Source organism: Monodon monoceros, unplaced genomic scaffold, assembly GCF_005190385.1.
Source record: "Monodon monoceros isolate NGI ecotype Baffin Bay Population unplaced genomic scaffold, NGI_Narwhal_1 Super_Scaffold_21, whole genome shotgun sequence".
NCBI classification, from domain to species: domain Eukaryota; kingdom Metazoa; phylum Chordata; class Mammalia; order Artiodactyla; family Monodontidae; genus Monodon; species Monodon monoceros.
Window position 1 is genome coordinate 4,989,550 of NW_021703778.1, and position 22,187 is coordinate 5,011,736.

At 42.7% G+C, this 22,187-nt stretch overlaps 1 protein-coding gene across 1 annotated transcript in view; it reads left to right on the forward strand.

The window, feature by feature from the left end:
- The window catches only part of ST8SIA6 (ST8 alpha-N-acetyl-neuraminide alpha-2,8-sialyltransferase 6), a 133,898-nt gene that overhangs the window by 71,522 nt on the left and 40,189 nt on the right, over positions 1-22,187 (forward strand). The window contains exon 3 of the mRNA XM_029236363.1: positions 4,093-4,182. Coding sequence (XP_029092196.1) covers positions 4,093-4,182 — 90 coding nt within the window. The remainder of the gene's footprint in view (positions 1-4,092; positions 4,183-22,187) is intronic.

A 22,187-nucleotide genomic window follows, 5' to 3' on the forward strand; every position in this document is an offset into this window, starting at 1 on the left:
CTTGTGGCCCCAGGTCTTTGGATTTCCTACTTTCATCTCTTTGTATTTCTCTCTGTCCCCTTTGCCTTGTCTGAGAGATGTCCCCAAATCAGAAGTTGAGGAGGATTTATTCTAATGTCTTCATCTGTGGTGGATGCCATCTTCCTAAATAGGATCATGACCTCTCTCAACTCAAACTTGGGAAGGTTTCTTCTTTTCCTCTCTCAAGAGCAAGTAACTCCCTTGTGGTTTTCCTCATGAGCTCAGATCTAAGGAACGTCTAATTCTCACTTATTCCCACAACGGAGAGGACTGATGGTCTAGCCCTCTCCCTGGAAGGTCTAATGCCTTCCACTTCTCCACAGGTCCTGGCATCTCTTACGGTGTCAGGTCTTCAGGCATCTTAAAACATGGCGGTTATATTGTTAATTTGTATTTCTGTCACTTTGAATAACAAACATTGTTGAAAACAGCATGAACTAGGAGTCTTGTCTAAGAGGTAGTGAAAGGGGCTATATTGGCCAGATGCCTAATGTAGACAAACATTTGAAGTTTATGGGTTCCACAGGTCAGTGTTTTAGCATTTTCCTAGGAAGATTTTAATGACATTAGATGAAAAGGAAGAAAACTAGGAAGATCCTTTGAATGAAAAGGGGGCAGGAGAGAAAGAGAGAACTCAAGGGGCTCCCCTTTCTGTTCCTTTTACTGTGAAATGACTTCTGTGGGTGGGAGAAGTATTACCATACCATCCCCTATTGTAATAACAACAACTGAGGAAACAACACAGAATGCATTTAGGAGAACAAGAACACAACATTTATTCAGTAACTTTTGTGTATCAGCTGTTTTTATACCCATCCCATGTAATCCCTTGTCTTGGTCCACTCAGGCTGCTAGACCTGAACCGGGTGGCTTATAAATACCAGAAATTAATTTCTCACAGTTCTGGAGGCTAGAGGTCCAAGGTCATAGCATGTACAGGTCTGGTGTCTGGAGAGCCCACTTTCCCATAGACAGCCATCCTCTCATTGTAACCTCACAAGGCGGTAGGGGACCAGGAAGCCCTCTTGGGCCGATTTTATAAGGGCACTAATCCCATTCATGATCGCCCCCTCCTCATGACTTCATCACCTCCCAAAGCCCCACCTCCTAATACCATCACCTTGGGGGCGAGGGTTTCAACATATGAATTTTGGGGGGACACAAACATTTAATCTGTAGCATCCCTATAAACTACCTTATTGAGTAAAGATTTAAAAAGGAAACTCTTGGATTTAAAGGCCAAGGTCAGAGAGTGGAGCCCAGATTCAAGGCTGGCCCTGCTGGCTGACACCTAAGGCCCCTTTTGTCCCTCTGGCTTCATTCTTCACTCTCTCACCTCCACTTCCCCACAGGTACCCTCATGTGCTTTCCATGGGCCTTCTGTGATTTCAGTTGGGCAAAGCTGTTTGGACTTTTTATTAACAAGGATACTCTCCGATTTAAGGAAAGTGCTCTGTCACCAAACCCTGGGTGCCTGTTTGTCACAGTTTCACAAATTCAGCCTTGCGAAGCCATCAGAATTCAAAGCACTGCTGGCTCAGTAATTCACTTCATTAACGGTGCTGCCTGAATAAAATACACAGCAAATTAGAAATAAACATATCCTTGGAAAGTACGGTAATACATTCAGAAAGCACAGAAGGTGAGGCACGTAGACAGAAGGAGGACGGAAGTAGGGAGGGGGGGGACTTCCCTGGTGGCGCAGAGGTTAAGAATCTGCCTGCCAATGCAGGGAACACGGGTTCGAGCCCTGGTCCGGGAAGATCCCACATGCCGCGGAGCAACTAAGCCTGTTCGCCACAACTACCGAGCCTGCGCTCTAGAGCCCGCGAGCCATAACTACTGAGCCTACGTGCCACAGCTACTGAAGCCTGCGTGCCTAGAGCCCGTGCTCCACAGCAAGAGGAGCCACGGCAGTGAGAAGCCCACTCACTGCAACGAAGAGTAGCCCCCGCTCGCCACAACTAGAGAAAACCCGCGCGCAGCAACAAAGACTCAATGCAGCCAAAAAAAAAAGATAAAGAGGGATTTTGTGAGCCCATATGTATTTCGTGCACTGTCTTTTTAGACAGCACTTCTGGAGGATTAATTATGAATCTCTCTTGTTTATATCTTTATCTTGATACCTCCTGCTACCTCACCTTCCATATCCAACTTACTATGAAGTCCTGTCAGTTTTACCTCCAGAATAGATCTCAAATCTGTCAGCCTCTCTTCCTGCCAATGGGCAAGTGGATGTGGGCTTCTGGTCCACTCTTGGATCCTGATCGCCTCTTTCTCTGGGCACAGAGGATGATGGCCCTTTTCTGACAACCACTGTGCAGTCAGGTTGGGCATGCAGCTAGTTCTGGCCAGGCTGAAGCATCCGGATACAGAGTAAGACCTTCCAGCACTTTCTTCTCCTGCCACAGAGATTATGGAAGTGGGTTGTTGAAAGGAAGGTGCCCCCAAGAGCACAGTACGCAGTATTCCTAGATCGCAGGGAGCACGGCCACCCTAGGGAGCTACCCAGTGTCTAGTGGGCATTTCATGAGTAAGAAACAGACCTTTGTGATGCAAAGCAACTGCCATTGGGGGATGTCTGTGAGCACATCATAGTCTGTTCCATCCTGGCTGGCAAAGCAAGTTGCCGTCCTCTCTCTCCTGGAGCCCTGCAGAAGCCTCCTAACTTTCCCACCTTTTCTGTAGTCCTGCTTCCTCTCGTTTCATTTCTCAGTCAACTACTTAAAACACACCTGAGGCCAGGCCCATCCATCACTCCCCGCCCCTAACCTATTGCTCCCTGTGTCCTTAGGGTCCATTCTAAACCTGGTTCACCAGGTCTGTGTGCTCTGGCCCTTACTTACTGCTCCAGACACCCTGTAGTCTTTCAGCCTTGAGCCCCACCGGCCTCCTTTCAGCTCCTCACACATTCTGGGGACTTTGCACATGCTTTCCCCTCTATCTGGAATGTTCCCCCCTCTTCCCAAAGTAACGTCCTTGGATTACCCTGGTGATCTGCACCCAAATGACACTTTCTCAGAGGCCCCCCGCCCCCAGGATGCAGGCGGCTCCCCAATACACTCCTCCATGGCAGCCACTGCAGTATTCAGGATCCTAATAACCACAGGTCAGAATTCGGTATTCATTCCTGTGGTTGTTTGTTTGATATGCATCGTTCTCTTTAACCAGACTGCAGGCTCCACTAGGGAAAGGGACTGTGTGCTGTGTTACCCAGCTCGGTGTCCTGAGTCTCCTGTGCCTGGCTCCCAGCACATGTTAGATCCTCAGCAGATACCTTCAGGACGATTAAATCGATGCACTACCAGGAAGCTGGAGTCGTGTGCATGTTTTCGAAGTGTAGGGAGAGTGGTGGTTGATGTATTTTTGAGCATTTACTGTGGTAGGCGTGGTACCAGGTGCTTTTCATTGTCTCCTCTGTCGTGTATATATCATGACAATAGCACTATGGGGTAAGGACTAGAGATGCAGAAGCAGAGGCCTCAATCAGTTCAGTAGCACACGTGTCCGCAAGGCTCGTTAGGCAGCCCGACTCCGTGACCCATTTCCTTAACTCGCTTTGTGATTTGGTTTTGTTCCAACTTCAGTTCTTCCAAGTTCATAAAACAATAGCAACAGACCCTTATATCACAGCTACTGTAATGATCAAAGGCCAGGTTTATCTTGCCTTCTTTTGGGAGAGCCTTACAGATGTCCTGTGTCTGCATGCTTCCTAGCCGGGGACATCTTTTAGAAGTAAAGCCTGCTTACACACACGATGATTAAAACTATTCAATAACTTGTTCATTGTGCATACTAACCTCAAAGTATGAGAACATGAAAATACAGTCCCCCGTGGAGTGTTCTTTTCTGTTTGACTTTATCATGTCAACTTGCTTTTTTCTTTTTTCATTTAGACCCATTGTTGCAGGTGAAAATATCAATTTCCTTTGCCGCAGAGAAATCCAATAAAGGGATGAAAATCAGACCTCAGTTGGGCGCCCTTTATCAGTTCAATCTGCTTTTTGTTAACCGTATCTCATAAGCTCTCCTTTTAAATCAATCTCTTTTTGAATCTCTTTCACAAAACAGCACATATCTGAACGAGAAGTTCCTCCCGCCGACAGAGAGATGCCAAAATCTGCAAGCCGGCTTGGAGACTTTATCTAACAAGACGAGAAAGTAAGTTCTACTCTTTGCATTGAATGTAATTTTTTTTTAAAAACGGAACTTTATTTATTTATTTATGGCTGCACTGGGTCTTCCTTGCTGTGCGGGCTTTCTTTAGCTGTGGTGAGCGGGGGCTACGGGCTCTAGGCATGCGGACTTCAGTAGTTGTGGCTCGCGGGCTCTAGAGCGCAGGCTCAGTACTTGTGGCGCAAGGGCTTAGCTGCTCTGCGGCATGAGGGATCTTCCCGGACCAGGGCTCGAACCTGTGTCCCCTGCATTGGCAGGCGGATTCTTAACCACTGCGCCACCAGGGAAGCCCTCATTTACTTTTAAAATAGGTGTTTTGTAAGTGTCAAAAAATGTTTCACGGCGTCTTTGAAATCATTTGGAAAATAAGACTGTTCGCAAGAAAAACAAATATCAGACAATAACGCATATATGTGGAATCTAGAAAAATGGTGTAGATGATCTTATTTGCAAAGCAGAAATAGAGACACAGTTGTAGAGAACAAATGTATGGAAACCAAGGGGGAAGGGGGGTGGGTGGGAGGAATTGGGAGACTGGGATTGACACATATACACTATTGATGCTGTGTATCAAGTAGACAACTGATGGGAACATACTGTAGAGCACACGGAACGCTACCTAATGCACTGTGGTGACCTAAATGGGAGGGAAGTCCAAACGGGAGGGGATATCGGTATGTGTCTGGCTGCTTCATTTTGTTGTGCAGTGGAGGCCAACACAACAGTGTAAAGCAAAATAAATATTTTAAAAAAAGACTTCACATGGAGGCATGACCTTGGGCTTGGAGAAGCTCCGTTGGGTGAGGGGGTTGGTGAGGGGCTGAACAGTGCAGACCAGGGTCCGACCCTGGCACTGGGGACTCTGCGTATCTGTCCCTGAATCCACGTTCACTAGACACTCCGTGTAGTTTTACCAGCTCAGCTTTTCTAGGCCTTGACTCTTTTTGAGAACCCCATGGCATTCTGGACCCTCGTCTAGAGAAACGCGCACCTGTATCGAGCTGCTTGCAGTCCCATGAAGGTTAACAGGTTGACCCCACGCCCACCCCCGCCCCAGTCCCAGCTGTGGTTCACTTGCAGCTTCCCACACCTGCTGACGATCCTGTATTTCAGAGAGTCTCCAGCACCATCTTCTCCGAACTAGGGAAAAGGAGCTCGAAAAGCTCCGAGCTGCGTGCAAGGAAGAGCTACTCGTGGCCTGAGAGTCCGATGGTAGAGGCGCTGCCTTGGCTGTCCCGGGAAGGGGCAGAGTCTGGAGGTGCGGGGGGATGTGCGTTCGGGCGGGGCCTGGGCTGGCATCTGTAAATCTCCCTGGAAGGGACTCATCAGAGTTGCAGGTCGCTTGCGCGCTTGCCTGACCGAGTTAGAAAGTTGTGCAGGGTGAGGAGAGCAGGGTCCTCATGGCAGTCTTGCGCAAGGGAGACCCAGCGGCCTTTCCTTCTCTTTTTCTTCCTAATAATCAGTCTGGCGATCAGTCTTTCTCTCTCCCTCTCCCTCCCTCTCTCCCTCTCCCTCCCTCTCTCCCTCTCCCTCCCTCTCTCCCTCTCCCTCCCTCTCTCCCTCTCCCTCCCTCTCTCCCTCTCCCTCCCCCTCTCCCTCCCTCTCTCCCCCCCCTCCCTCTCATACATACACACACAGACACATCTCTTCCTCTTTTAATGTTAAAAACAGTTTATGGGAGGAAGCAGTTAACGCTGCCTATAATCCATGTACTTCCATCCCTGGAGGGTGACCCGGGGCGGCGGCGGGGGGGGGGGGGGGGGGGGGGGGGGGGGGAGGGAAACTGCAGTAGGCAGCCTGGTCTAATCTCCTTTCAACTAGACCTCGGGTAATAGACTAATAATACTCGCCGGGAGGAAGGGACCGATGTCCACTGAAATGTCCTAGTAGTCTGCTCCCTGCCTGAGGAATTACTTATATTAAATGGAACCCAGGATCCGTGAGGCACATGGGCTGTCCAGCTCTCTAGGTGTACAGGGAAATGTTTCCTAGTTTAAACGTTCTTGCTGTGTAAGGAACCCAGGGACCTCACTTAGAGACCTCACCTACTCTTCTGGGCCAGAGGTGCACGTCCAGTGCAGGAAGCCAGGACCGAGGAGGCCGCCTTGGGCGTCCCAGGTGCCTCTGCTTTGTCTAAGCCTCCCGACAGCCTGGATCCTTGAAGTTAGTGGGGAAAGCCTGCTACCCAGTAAGATTTCTGATTTGAGTGAATCTGACCCACTTCTCTCCCTTCACCACAGTTTGCTCTGTGTTCCGCTTTGCCCTTGGAGGCCGGCCTACAGGGACTTCATCCATAGGCTCCTGGCTCCTTTGTTAACTGCTTTTCTTTGCATTTGACTCAGAGGAGAGCCCTAGAAATGGATCAGGAAGGGGGAGGAATGAAAAGAAGCTTTTCTCTTGTGATGTTGCTGCAGGCGAATTACATCCTTGACGGAAGGAAGGTGTTACATTCTTAATGAAGGTCATGACTTTTGTTAAGTATCTCTCTCTCCTTTTCCACTTCATTCCCTCCACGGGACTCTTCAGCCTAGGGGTGAGCTCTTAATGGTCCCCTGATACTGTATTTGGATCTTCCTACATCCAGCCCAGGACTTTGGGAAAAGTGCCTTCTTTAAGCTTTTCTCAAATGACTCGGTTTGAGCAGGCCACTGTTTTTGCCGGGACCCTGGCTTATGGTAGATGGGCCAGAACTAGCAGTTGCAAACGCTTCTTTTCTTGCACAATAAATACATTGAATTTTGAGGTGGACGTAAAGCAGCTCATGCACTATAGATGGCACTGCACGTCTGTGTTGATCCTATCCGAGCCATTGTTTTGCTTGTTGTTTGCTGGAAGTTTTCCTGAGGGACTCAAATTCCACATGTCTTGCGGCACCACGCCTCATGAGAGTAGAACTTGGAAAAATTGGTCCTTGCTCCCCATTCCCTGCGACAAGCCTGTTGTATCCCTTGCCCGACATGTGAGTCAGTGTGTGAAAGCTTCAACTGACTCACTTCACCTCTCTCTCTCTCTGATACGAACTGTCTTTGTTCCGCAAAGGGACAAAAGTGCTTAACGTAACCGTGACCCATAGCTGTACTTTGGAGCAAAGCACTTGAGTCAGCGTGGCGGAAAGTTCTTTCATCACGGAAGGTGACGTTGTTTTTCAAGGCAGAGAATCTTACACCCCCTTTTGGGCATCCGCAAACGTGGTTAACTGCAGCACGCGAATGAGATTGCCTGGGCATATGGTCTCACGTTTGCTCTCTCACTTTGTTCCTATTGGTTTGGATTTGGCGCTAAGACCTTTTCTCGGCTGTTCTTTAGAGAGATGCCTTTTCATGACCTGCGCAGTTTTCAGCCAGCTCGTGTAATTAGCCTGCACTGTTATTCTGTTCCACAGAGGTCTAGAGAAAGTAGGCATGAATTACCCATTGTTATGAAAGTGTTATTTTGCACTCAGGAGACTAATTTGTTCAGTTGTATTGTCTATTGTCCGGAACCGCGCGTTCTGCGACCACTGTTGTTAACAGACGTACAGGGGACAATCAGGAAAGCTATTCGGTGCGTGGTGATAAAAGGCAATTTCATTTTCTTAGAAATAATGATTTAGCTCTGTTTTTGTTATTTTTGTTTTTTTTTGCCTCGGTGCGGCATGTGGGATCTTAGTTCCCCAACCAGGGATCAAAAGGGCGCCCCCTGCAGTGGAAGCGTGGAGTCTTAACCACTGGACCACCAGGGAAGTCCCTAGCTCTGTTTTCTTCATGGTCTGTTAAAGAGTTAGAATTTTCTCTTTCCTCAGACAATTTGTCCATTTCAGATGCTAAAATAGAATTTAGGAAGAAGGCACTAGAGTGGGAGGGAAATGGTGCTCTGTCTCCCACTAGTCTTGACTACATTTTTCAGTAAAAGGAAGTTAAACAGTTGCCATTGGGAAGACCATCGAGATGGGGTACCTTGTATCACAATTCTTTATTTTCTGTTTAAGACTCTGAGCTCCAAGACCATGAGTTTGTGGTTCTGTCCATGGTGCCTGTCACAGGGCTCAGCACATAGTAGTTGCTCAGTAAGTATTTGTGGGATTAAACTAATGAATAAATAAATATACCTCTTAGATCCTCAAAGCATTTTCTCTACCATATCTAATTTGTAGCTCTTAAAAAATTATCCATAAACTTCAACTCATTTTTGAAACCTATCTTTCACTTCTCTGGCTCTGTCTCTTACTTTGAATCTGAAGTTTTCTGTTTTTTCCTATCTCATTCTTTCTCCCTGAATGTTTCTCTGGGTTTCTCCATCCCAAACCTTTTTTACCAGGTGTCTCCCAGATAAAATATTATCATGAACTAAAATGCTACCTAGCTGGGGCTTCCCTGGTAGCACAGTGGTTAAGAATCCACCTACCCATGCAGGGGACACGGATTCTTGGTCCAGGAAGATCCCACATGCCGCGGAGCAACTAAGTCCGTGTGCCACAACTACTGAGCTCACGTGCCACAACTACTGAAGCCCACATGCCACAACTACTGAAGCCCGCACGCCTAGAGCCCATGCTCTGCAACAAGAGAAGCCACCGCAGTGAGAAGCCCGTGCACTGCAATGTAGAGTAGCCCCCGTTTGCCGCAACTAGAGAAAGCCCACGCGCGCAGCAACGAAGAGTAGCTCACCGCAACTAGAGAAAGCCTGCGTGCAGTAACGAAGACCCAATGCCGACACAAATAAATAAATAAATAAATTTATTTTTTAAAAATCTGTAACATACTACCTAGCCATCTTATCACTGCTAGTTTGCCTTTTTCAGTATGGCAAAGATTATTTGTAATCTTTTGTGCTATGTGTATATCATTGTAAAGGGTTGACCGTATGAATATCCAAGTTGTCCATCTTAGTCCACATTGTTTCAGACCAATGAGCTGGTTTTTCGAGAGCAGATACTTCAGAGGGGCTGATCCAGGAAATGAACTCATTCCTCCCCATCTTAGGTTTTGCTGCCTCTGTTCCTGTGCCTTTTTCTTCCTGTGTTCCTCTTCCATTTTCCCAGATGATCCTGGATCCCAAGAAAATGTCCATCTATATTTCTTCAGTTTCCACCACCTGGTCAGGGTAGATGAGCTACTCCAACAAAATCTCCCCAAACGCAGTGTCATAACACAGTCTTGTATTCTCTCTCATGCAGCATTCAGTATAGATGTTCCTTCCTGGTCAGGCAGCTGTCCTCTGAGTACTGACTCAGGGATTCCGGCTCTTCCCATCCTATGATGCAGGCATCTTCAACAGGTGACCCCAGGGTTGCTGCTGAAGGAGAGGGTGCTATGGAGAAAGCACAGCCAGCTTGGAGGGGACACACATCACTTCCATTCACGTTCCACTGGCTGGAACTAGCCTACCTAGATGTTTCGGGTCATGTGACTGGGCTTGGCCAATAGAACGTGAGTGGAGCTGGTGCGTGCTTGGCGTGGGGGAAGTAGTTTCTGGCTGGGATGCCGCTTACAGCAACAGCTATGCTATGGAAACGGAGCGCCGATCAGTGACGTCAACCAGATATTTCTGCGCCATATGTATTAAATAGCTCTGCCGTTCCCATCGTTCTGTTGACTCTAGGCCCTTCAGGTCTTCCTTAAAGATGGAAGGAAACATTTTTCTTAAACAACAGCAATCTCTTATATCTTCTGAACACTTGAGTAGTTTAAATAGTACTTCTAGTGAAAGGAGATATTTAGAGCTCTTCTTAGGCACAGAGTGTAAGCCACTGCCCTGTAACTTCCTGTGCAATCGCCAGGGCATGAAAAAGTTGCTTGTGTTCAAATAGCTTTTCTTGGTAAGATTCAGATTCTCAGAATTAAGGTTTGGAACCCAGGCTTGCATAGGCTGGGTGTGGCTTGAACCATACACTGCTTGGTGAGTGTGTATGTGTGATGAGCTACTTCATGCCGTACCATTTAAAATTACTGAGAACAAGAGCATTTTCTGAAAGGATCATCTTAATGGGGCATCCTAAAGATGTCTGTTCGAAGGCTCTGTTTTGCAGGATGAAAGGCAAAGTAAATTGAAGGCTGGCCCCAAGCGTTCTTCCTGTTTATTATCTCAGAGAGCACAGCATGACCTGAATTGCAGCTTGAAAAGAAGAAGTATAAATTATGGCGGATCAGGCTTCAAAAAACCTGACTCTGAACATACCACTTGACAGCCTGTTAACAAAGCAAGTATTCCTAAGTTTTCACTTGTCTGTCAGGAAAGACAGTGTGTGGTCATTTACAAGATTTTCTCGGCATAGTGACGTATGACTTGTTCACCTAGCTTTAAATCTGTGGTGCTTTCTTTGCTTCTTAAAGAGATAGCCGCAGTTTTGTCTGTCTTTTCATCTCTGACCCTTTAACTTGCCTTTTGTGGCCAACTTTTAAGGACTAGCCCTTAAAATCTAGCCCTACTTCCTTTCCTTGGTATTGAGGTCAGAAAGAAGAAGTTAACACAAAACAGCCATTCATACCAACTTGGTATGTTCTTAATATCTTGTGATGTATCTCTTGGTAACCAAAGGAGTGGCTGTGTTTGCTCGTATAAACTTTTAAGTTGGGGCAGGTGAGCTAACATCGAGGCTATGATAGAAGTCTCTGAAAAGTTTTTTTTTTTTTGCAGTTGTGTCAAGTCTATCAAAAGGTGGTTTAGCCATCATTCTGTGCCTCAAAGAATACGTAAGAAATAAACCATCATACAATTTAAGAGCTTGAAGGAACAGTCTCTTAAATTCTTCTAATCTGTATACTTTTTTATGTGTAAGTTTTGTTTTTCTAAAAAATCTAATTTCCTCAGTTTAAAGATAAAAGTGGGATTATGCCTTGTTCAGAGTCAGGCAACCAGTTAAAGAAAAGGTGGGAAATAAAATATTTTGTGTGTGGTTGTTGATGCTAGAAGGTAACTGGAGGAATTCTAGTCTGAATTGCTTAGTTAATACGTGGCAAGAGTTGCTTAGTATCGTTTGTTACCATGCTGAAGATTGGAATCGTGAATTATTTGATTATAAGTGTTTGTCGGTGGAAACAAAACCGACTTTTCCCTCAGAGGAAAACTGAAACACTGACTTTCTCGTTATACTGCAGTCTTGATTATGTATTCACATTAGGCATTCTTTCCAATTTTAGAAGTGGGATGGAGAAGGAGAGCAAATCTGTCATTGATACTTTCACTCACCACTTTGAAATACGTTAAAGGTATCGTTTCTTTACTGTTTGTGGCAGCCAGACTTCCAAGGTGGCACCCAATGATCATTTCCTCCTGGTATTTACTTGCTTCTCCCCTGCCTCACTGAATAGGGCTGCCCTGTGTAAACAATGCGATATCGCAGAAATAACGATGTGGGATTTCAAGGCCAGGTCATAAAAGGATTTGATAGTTCTGCCTTGCCTGCTGTTGGATTGCTTGCTCTGGGGGAAGCCAGCTGTCATGTCATGGGGACACTGAGAGGTCCACGTGGCAAGGAACTAAGATCTCCCACCAACAGCAGCACCGCCTATGTCAGTGAAGCTCCTTGGAAGTAGATACTCCAGCCCCGACCAACATCTTGACTTTACATCCTAATGAGCTGCTGGGCCAGACCTGTCCTGCTAAGCTACTCGTGAATTCCTGACCTACAGGAACTGTGCAGGAATAGTTGATTGTTGTAAAACAACTAAGCCACTAATTTTTTTCATAATTTTTCACATAACCACGGATAACTAATTGACTACTCCATTCACAATCTTTATGATATTACATTTTTATCATAATGACAATTATTATGATTACCAAAATTATCAGTAGTGGTAATAACAACTACCGTTTTTGTGGGCCTACTGTATGCAAGATAATTTAAGTATATCTACAGTCTTCGCAGTATTTCTTCAGAATAGCTTTTGTTATTCTAATTCCACAAGTGAAAGAGATGAAGTCGGAGGGGTAAATGGCTTGCAGAACATCAGACAGTTAGAAAAGGCAGAGCCAGGGCTTGGATGAAATTCTGACTGTTTTATTCTCACTACTGTATGGTTCCAACCTTAATGAGAACAGAATTACAAGTCACAAGTACAGGAAGAGAAAGGCATTTGACTTTAAAATGCGAAGCTACTTAAAAGCAATCTTCCTCCAACATACCGTATACTTTCCTCACTTTTTGTTACTTATTTTACTTAAACATCCGTAATGTAAGTATACACAGGTAGCTTTATCGTGTACAGCAACCGCTGTACCCTGATTGTAACTCGGGGACCAGTATGGCTTTTCTTGGTAAGATCACGGCGGATGGCTAATTATTGTCATAGTTCAAAACCAATATCTGAAACCTTTGGGTGTTTTTACATTCTGATCATATATTAATTTTCAATTTCAGAAACACACAGCAACTTCTCTGTGTCCAGCACTATGAAAGGCACAGAGACAGTTATTCTCAACCTGGAGGTGTGTATCATACTCCCTGGGAGCTTTTTCAAAGGATGCGTGGTTGACAACGGGCTGAGAACTCTTGCTTAAGTAACACAATGATGAAGAAATTATTTCTACTCTTTAGCAGCTTGCGGTGTATTAAGAAAGTCAGGGACTTCCCTGGCGGTCCAGTGGTTAAGACGCGGCACTTCCACTGCAGCGGCCGCGGGTCTGATCCCCGATCGGGGAACTAAGATCCTGCATGCCATGCAGCGCGGCCGAAAAATAGAAAAGAAAACAAAACCAACGCAACAAAAAAACAAGTCAGATAGTTACAATACTTTAGTTTCTCCTTCTCAGTCTTTGTAGATTCCTCCGCATCTCCCCTCACTTTTGACACTGGAGTGTTCCAGCGCTCAGTCTTCAGACCTCATTTCTTTTCATCCTCAGACCTCAGGGACCTCATTTAGTCTCATGGATTTAAATACCGTCTACATACTGATGATCCCCAAGTTTGTATTTCCGGCCTAGACCTCTTTCCAGGTTTCTATGACCTCTGCCCAGTGATCACCTCCCTGGGGTACTCAGAAGGAATCTTGTGATCCTTATAAATCTCACAGCATCTCCTGGATCCACCCCCCGAACTTTGTACTTCAGCACTGTTCTCCATTTCAGTTAATGGCAAGTCTATTCTTCCAGTGCTCAGATCTAAATGCTTGGAGTTATCCTTGACGCCTTTCTTTTTATCCATCCCATTGTCTGTCATTAAATCTCACTGGCCACCTTGAAGTCATACCCAGAAGCTGATCATTTCTTACTCACTCTATCACTTCCACCCTGGACCGCGCCATCTTTATTCCACTCCTGGGTTGTGGCCAACATCTCTAAATTGCTCTTCCGGCTTTCACCCCTGCTCTCCTAGAGACTCTTCTCAATGAAGTAGACAGTGGGAACCTTTCTAAATGTAAGTCAGACCAGGTCACTTTTCTGTTCTAATGTTTTCGCATTTCACTCAAAATAAAAGACAAAATTCTTAAAGCAGCCTACTACAAGGTCCTTAGAGCACTTCTCAAATATACATGTAATATATTTGCCAGCACAAAGGAGCTGTTATGGGTGGGAGCAGAGTTGCATCAGGCTAAGGAAATGACTACAAATGGTAAAGTAATAATTATAACAATGTGTAATTGGGTTTATAACATTAATAGATGTAATACTGTATAACAGAAATTCCACAGAAAGAAGAAAAAGGGGAGAGACTGATATAAGAGTAATATTTTTATGTATTAGAGCAATTAAGCTAGTATAAACTGAAAGCTGATTCTGATAAGATGTGTGTGGTAAACCCTAGAGCAACCACTAAAAATATAGTTAAAATTATTAAAGATGTCAAAATGCTACATTAGAAAAATTCACTTAAGGCATAGGAAAGCTGTAAAGGAGGAGTAGGGGAACAAAAAAATACATGAGACATAAAAAAACAAAAGTAAAATGGCAGAGGTAAATGTAACTGTATCAGTAATAACATTAAATATGAGTGGACTAAACCATGCAATCAAATGGCAGAGACTGTCAGACTGGATTAACAAGCATGATCAAACTATGCTATCTACAGAAGATACATTTTTGGATTCAAATACACAGATTGCAAGTAAAAGGATTTTTAAATGTATACCTTGCAAACAGCAACCACAAGAAAGCTTGAGTGGATATATTGATATTAAAATAAATAAACTTTTAAAACAAAAAGTGTTAGTAGAAATAAAGCAGATCCTATCATCATAAAAGGGTCAATCCAGCAGGAAGATATAACAGTTATAAACACATATACATCTAATAACAGAGCACCAAAGTACACAAAGGAAAAACTGACAAAGGGAATAAATAATTCAGCAATAATTGGAGATTTTAAATACTCTATTTTCAGTAGTGGATACACCACCAGACAGAAGATCAACAAGGAAATAGTAGAATTGAACAACACTATAAACCAGCTAGACTTAACAGACATCTTAGAGTACACCACCCATCAACAGAATGTGCATTCTTCTCAAGTGCACACAAAACATTGTCCAGGGTAAATCATATGCTAGGTTATAAAACAAGCCTCAGTACATTTAAAGAATAGAACTAACACCAAGTATGTTGTGTGACCACATTTTAATGAAATTTAAGATGAATATTCAGGAAAAATAATTGAGAAACTCACAAATCTGTAGAAATTAAACAACATACTCTTAACTGTGCAGTGGGTCGAAGAAGCAATAGAAAGGGAAACCAGAAAATACTTCGAGATGGATGAAAATGAAGACAAAATAGGCCAACGTTTATGGGATATGCAGGAGGTGATAGCTAAAGTGTACAAGACGTCTTTTTGAGATGGTAAAAATGTTCCAAAATTGACTGTAGTGATGGTTGCACATATCTGCGAATACTCCAAAACCCACTGACTTCTCTGCTTTAAATGGGTGAGCTGTATGGCATACTAATTATACCTCAGTGAAGCTGTTAAAAACTTTAACAGGTCTGCAAATCTTCTGAGGATTTTATTGTAAGACAGAGTCTGATTCTGTAGGTGTGAGGCAGGGCCCGAGAATCTGCATTTCTAATAATCTTTCTATGTGATGCCAATACTGCCAATCTGAGGTCCACACTTTGAATAGCAAGGCCTCTACCATCAGATTTCCTGTGACCTTTCTGGCCTCATCTCCTGCCACCTTCATGAGTGGATTCCTGAGTGACTCGTGTGTGATTTCCAACCAACCTGACCATCTTGCTGTTCCTCAAACATACCGTGCCTGCCTCTACCTCTGGCCTTCACACTTGTCCTTCCCTTTGCATAGAATGTTCTTCTCATTCCCAAACCCCCATATGTGTATCGCTTACTTAATCCCTTTCTTCAAGTCTCTGCCCAACTCTTACCTCCCAGGGAGGTCTTCCCTGACCACCCCACTTAGATTGCAGCCCTATTTCACATACCTTCCTTCCCTCTTTTCCTGCTTTATTTTTCTTCACAGTACTAAGTACATTATACTTCAACATGATTTTAATTTATGTATTATTTGATGTACAGTTTCTTAGGGCTGCCGTAACAAATTACCGTAGACTAGGTGGCTTAAACAACAAAAACTTATTTACTCACAGTTCTAGAAGTCTAAGACTGAGGTGTCAGCAGGTTTGGTTTCTCTGAAACCAAAACCAAGTCTCTCTCCTTGCCTTCTTGCTGTATGTATGAAGCATACATACATGGTCTTTTCCGTGTGTATGGTCTTTTCTGTATGTAAGCCAGCCTCCTGGTATCTCTCTGTAAATAAAAACTTCCTTTTTTTATAAGAATACCAGTAGATTGGATTCGGCCCACCCTAATGGTCTCATTTCAATTTAATCCCCTATTTAAAGGCCTTATTTCCAAATATAGTCATATTCTGAGGTACTGGGGATTAGGGTTTCAACGTATGAGTTTGGGGGAACACAGTTCAACCCATACATTGGGTTTATTGTCCATAATCCCCTATTACAATATAAATTTCATGAGAATGTGGATTTTTTTAAGAAAATTTATTTTGTTCACTATTTTTATTATTGGTCTCTAGAACAGTATCTTGCACATAACAGATGCCCAGGAAGTACTTATTGAGTAAATACATGAAAACAAAAGATAAGTGCTATAGAGATATTTAGTGGATTTAGGGTGGTGCAAAGGACATGGGAGAAAAGAGATCAACTCTGCTTATGTGAGTCAGAAGAATTTAAAAGGCAAAAGGTTCATAGCCATTCATATATGGTTTAAAAATCTTACCAGGTGTAATATCCATGCTAGCCTCTTCACTCCTGTAACTCGCTCTAACTATATAATGTTACTCTTTAAGAGATGGAGAAACACTCAATTTATTGGTTCTTTATGATTCCTTGCAATATATAGGATCCTAGTTCTAAAAATTGATAGTATAAGATCACTAAACTGTGATTTTCAACTCTGGATGTCATATGTGGAGATTTCTTTCCATAAACTTGAAAAGTAGGTCATCTTTCTTTCATCTTCAGAGATCGTACAGCAGTAGTGTTGTGAGGGAGGACGCGGGGATCTCCAGTTGCAGCCTCAGTCCTTGTTCATTCATTCTTTCCATCCTGGTGATGTGTTTGCATGTTGCAGATGTTTGTGAAGGGGATACTTTTAAAAAATATATCTTTGTTGGAGTATAATTGCCTTACAGTGTTGTGTTAGTTTCTGCTCTACAGCAGTGTGAATCAGCTCTATGTATACATATATCCCCATATCCCCTCCCTTTTGCGTCTCCCTCCCACCCTCCCTATCCCACCCCTCTAGGTGGTCACAGAGCACCGAGCTGATCTCCCTGTGCTATGCGGCTGCTTCCCGCTAGCCATCTGTTTTACATTTTATAGTGTGTATATGTCCACGCCACTCTCTCACTTCGTCCCAGCTTACCCTTCCCCCCTCCCTGTGTCCTCAAGTCCATTCTCTACATCTGCGTCTTTATTCCTGCCCTGCCACTAGGTTCATCAGTACTGTTTTTTTGGGTTTTTTTAGATTCCATATATGTGCATTAGCATACAGTATTTGTCTTTCTCTTTCTGACTTACTTCACTCTGTATGACAGACTCTAGGTCCATCGACCTCATTACACGTAACTCAATTTCCTTCCTTTTTAGGGCTGAGTAGTATTCCATTGTATATATGTACCACATCTTCTTTATCCATTCATCTGTTGATGGACATTTAGGTTGCTTCTTAAAATAATATTTTTTGTTGGACTGTGAGGTACTGCTTGACTTTGGCATTATATCAAATTAGTCCAGTGAAGTAAATTGTTACCCCAAAATAATTCTGATAAATAGCACCATGAATAGCTTTCCACTTATGCTATGTATTCCTATTTCATCTTCCAGATCTACTCTCTACCTTTTTCATTCTTGCTGTGTGCTCCAGGAGGCTGATGTCCTTGTGCTACCTTAGTTGGAGTCTCATAACTTTTGGCTTCTGGTTAGGGTCACTTTCTGGAAGTCATTGGTATGAGAGTAAAAAATGGGAAGAGAGAAAGTTTGGGGTATTTATTCCCCTGGATCCCTCTCTGTGGGAGTGGTTTAGGGATGACTTCATCCTCTACCAAAGGCCACCTCTGCAGTCCTGTGACCTTCTTCTACACCTCTAGCTATAGCTCTTTCTGGCTAGTGTATGGACTTAGGGTGGTAAGAGCTTTCCTCCTCTACCCCTATTGTAGCCTTAGTGTGCTTCACCAATCCGTGTAGCCTTTCCTTTACCATGTCCCACCCCTTTGTAAATGGATACCCCTTTCCCTCTTGGTTGGCTAAAGTTAGTCACTGCTTGCAGTATTTCCTAGCACGTGTCTTAAACATACAATTACTGTCCAAACCCCAAAGGTTAATGATCCAGGACAGAGAAAGTGTTCTTTAAAAAAAAAATCAATATCTGACTTTTTCAAATGTGGCAATTTGGAGATTTCAGTGGCGCTGTGAGGAAGAACATTGGCATCTTTAGGAATTCATTCCTAAAGCTGTTTTGGAATACTTAACTTGTCTGAGGGACACTAAAAGGTATGCAGAGAATAAAAGTTTGAATCCCTTTCTCCTATGCCAAGTGACAATAATCACAGCATTCTAATTAGAAGTTACCATCACGCAGAGTTAAAAACGATGTAAATAGAATTCTCTGGCTTCTAGTGGTTGAAATGTCAGTATGTCAGTACCATGTGTAGTTCAGTTCAGTCTGCTTGCTACATATTTCTCTTTTGTAGCTCTCTCACATTCATCAGCCATTCCTTTAGCATTTGCCTTACCTATTGAGGTGCTCCTATGTTGGGTGCATAAATATTAACAGTTGTTAAATCTTCTTCTTGAATTTATCCCTTGATCATTATGTAGTGTCCTTCTTTGTCTCTTGTAATAGTCTTTATTTTAAAGTCTATTTTCTCTGATATGAGAATTGCTACTCCACCTTTCTTTTGATTTCCATTTGCATGGAATATCTTTTTCCATCCCCTCACTTTCAGTCTGTATGTGTCCCTAGGTCTGAAGTGGGTCTCTTGTAGACAGCATATATACGGGTCTTGGTTTGGGATCCATTCAGCCAGCCTGTGTCATTTGGTTGAAGCATTTAATCCATTTACATTTAAGGTAATTGTCAATATGTATGTTCCTATTACCATTTTCTTAATTGTTTTGGTTTTATTTTTGTAGGTCTTTTCCTTCTCTTATGTTTCCTGCCTAGAGAAGTTCCTTTAGCATTTGTTGTAAAGCTGGTTTGGTGATGCTGAACTCTGTTAGCTTTTGCTTGTCTGTAAAGGTTTTAATTTCTCCGTTGAATCTGAATGAGATCCTTGCTGGGTAGAGTAATCTTGGTTGTAGGTTTTTCCCTTTCATCACTTTAAATATGTCCTGCCACTCCCTTCTGGCTTGCAGAGTTTCTACTGAAAGATCAGCTGTTAACCTTATGGGGATTCCCTTGTATGTTATTTGTTGCTTTTCCCTTGCTGCTTTTAATATTTTTTCTTTGTATTTAATTTTTGATAGTTTGATTCATATGTGTCTTGGCGTGTTTCTCCTTGGATTTATCCTGTATGGGACTCTGTGCTTCCTGGACTTCATTAACTATTTCCTTTCCCATTTTAGGGAAGTTTTCAACTATAATCTCTTCAAATATTTTCTCAGATCAGCCATTCCTTTAAAAAGTATTGCCCAGTGGAAATGATTGGCTGTACTGACTGAAAATCTTATACCGCTGTATTGACTTGCAGAATGTATTTCCATGTAGACCTGAGCTCTTCAGGGGTTTTATAGAAACTAATTACAAAAAACTGTTTGATCTACACAGGATACCACTTAGAAGCCTACTGACTTAATATTATTGGGGTGTCTCCACCCATTTCAGTAGACAAGGTTTGGCTTTCACCATGAAGAGATGTTATAGGAAACTAAATCAGTACCTCAGCTGTTTACATAGGACTGATAAATGAATATCTTCAAGATAAGGTCTAGGCATCTAATAAGTACCCAATAAATATTTAATGGTTAAGTTAACTAACCATAAATTGTGCCTTTGGAAAAGTTCTATTTATATCTTAATTGAAATACAACTAGTCACAGCATGTGCGTCTTCATCTCCAAAGAGACGTCCCTAGAAAAACATTTTATTATTATTCTTTATTGAGGTATAGTTGATTTAAAATATTATGTTAATTTCAGGTGTACAATGTAGTGGTTCACAATTTTTAAAGGTTATGTTCCAGTTATAGTTATTATAAAAGAGTGGCTATATTCCCTGTGCTGTACAATATATTTTCATAGCTTATTTATTTTATACACAGTAGTTTGTACCTCTTAATTCTCTACCCCTGTCTTGTCTTTCCCCCTTCCCTCTCCTCACTGGTAGCTACTAGTGTGTTCTCTATAGCTGTGAGTCTGTTTTTTTTTGTTTGTTTCTTTTTTGTTTTTTTTTAGATTCCACCTGTAAGTGACATCATACAGTATTTGTCTTAGAAAAATATTTTAAATTTTAATATTATATTTACCTAGTATCATTTTTATATGTTATTTATCATCTGTACCTCATTTTGAGTATTATTAATAATGACTGAAATAGATCTTATTTATTCTTTTGAAAATAACTTGCTGCGTTATTTAGTATGATTTATTATATGTCTTCGTACCGGAAAATACTTCTGATGGGGCTGATTTTAAGTTTCATTGTGAAAATAGATGAGACGCAGCATGATACGTTGGAAGGAGAGCCAGAGTGTGAATTAAAAGATGTGAGTTGAATTCTTAGTTCATCTGCTTACAGTACAACATTGAGCAAGCTGTTTATCTTCCCAGAACTTTCAGTTTTGTCATCCATAAAAATGGGGGTGATGTCATAGGGGTGGCTGCCTCTCACAATTTTGGCGTGAAGACCATACTTTGCTATTGAAAACCAACTGTAACTGTAGATTTGCAGAATGTATGATGTGATTTAGAGCATTTTACTCAACAGGAAAATTCTATAGAGGCACGTTTGTTTCACAAATTGGCCCACACTCGTAGCATCCATGGGATTTTTCCTTCTCTAGCCATGCTTCCACCTTACAAATCATGATGGTGCTGTGGTAGTCTTAATTATCTCACAAAGCTGGTTGGTGATTTATTGTTCAGTAGAAAAGGACCAGCATATAGGGAAAAAAAACTCTCTTTAACTTTCCTTATTCTTTAGTCTTCCCCTTTATAATACCAGAGGATAATGCTTCATTTCTAGACATAAAAAAAGATTCTTTGAACACAGCAACTCCAGGAAGTAAGTAGCTTGAGTATTGTCTTCTGATTATAAAATGGCCAGGAGTATTTCTCCTTTTAAAATATTGATACATATGTCTGCTGTAGTGTGTTTGACTTGGTTTTAAGTATCAGGGACTATAAAGTCAAAAGCCCTTCTATGCAGCTAACTTACTAGTAAAATCAGATACATTATGATTGGCATCTTTCAACATTAAGTTACATTGGAGCCAGCTACAATTTATTGGGAGACATACGTCATAAAAACAAAACGTTTTTAAGACTATACATACTTTACAATGAACTTTTATTCTAACTGGCAGTGGGTGATAATTTTAATGTTCTAGACTAAGCTTGATATAATGGGAAGGATGATTGTCAAAATGACACAAACTCTGCTTTTCAAGTACGCCAAAGTTAAAGTATAATATACATAAGAGTGCTTAAAACCTTTGGAGAAATAAAGTCATCTGTAATTTCCCAAGCTTGTCGTTGCTCCTTGCATCTAATATGATAGTTCTGTTTCACTGAGGCTTAGGACCCCTCTGAATCAGTTTTCTTGATGAGTCAGGTGTGGCAGCAAACTCTTACCTGGCCTTCTTGGCCAGCCTCCATAAGGCTCAAACTGGGGGAAGACTGGAAAGTTCTGAGCCAGTCTCACAGGTTGTGGAACAGGGGTGGAGAAGGATAGGGGCAGTGGTGTGCTCACGTTTAACAACTAGCTTGTGGAGAATGCCCTGACTTGTCACATTTGCTGCTTCCAGTGATGTAAGTTGTCCCACCTTGCCTAATTTCAAGCTACCAGTGGTTTAACAACCTGCTCACAACGTTGCTGGACATTTACCAGGCAGTTCTTCCAAGCTTGTATGAGCCAGCTCTAGCACAATAATGAGTAAGAAAGTATGGAGCTAGGAAGAGAGGTTCCCCACACCCATCCTGCGGCAGCAAAGAGAGTTGAGAAAAGAGCTTACTCTCAAGTCCAAGAGTTGGCCAAAATGAGATAGGGATTTACTGTGTTTTTTGCTTTTAAAAGTTGCACAGGTTAGATGTCTCACAACATAACCCCTTTCCTCTATTTCCTGTGTGAAATCTCAGCAAATTCTGCATTGATCACGATTGAGGGAGTTCAGAGTCGAAGATGGCGGCAGTCATGGGTTAATCATTGCAAAAAGGGTAAAAGTGTAACCAGATACGCACACGTGCACACTCATTTTATTTCATGCTAAGAAATTGGGGGGCTTCCCTGGTGGCACAGTGGTTAAGAATCTGCCTGCCAATGCAGAGGGACACGGGTTTGAGCCCTGGTCCAGGAAGATCCCACATGCCACGGAGCA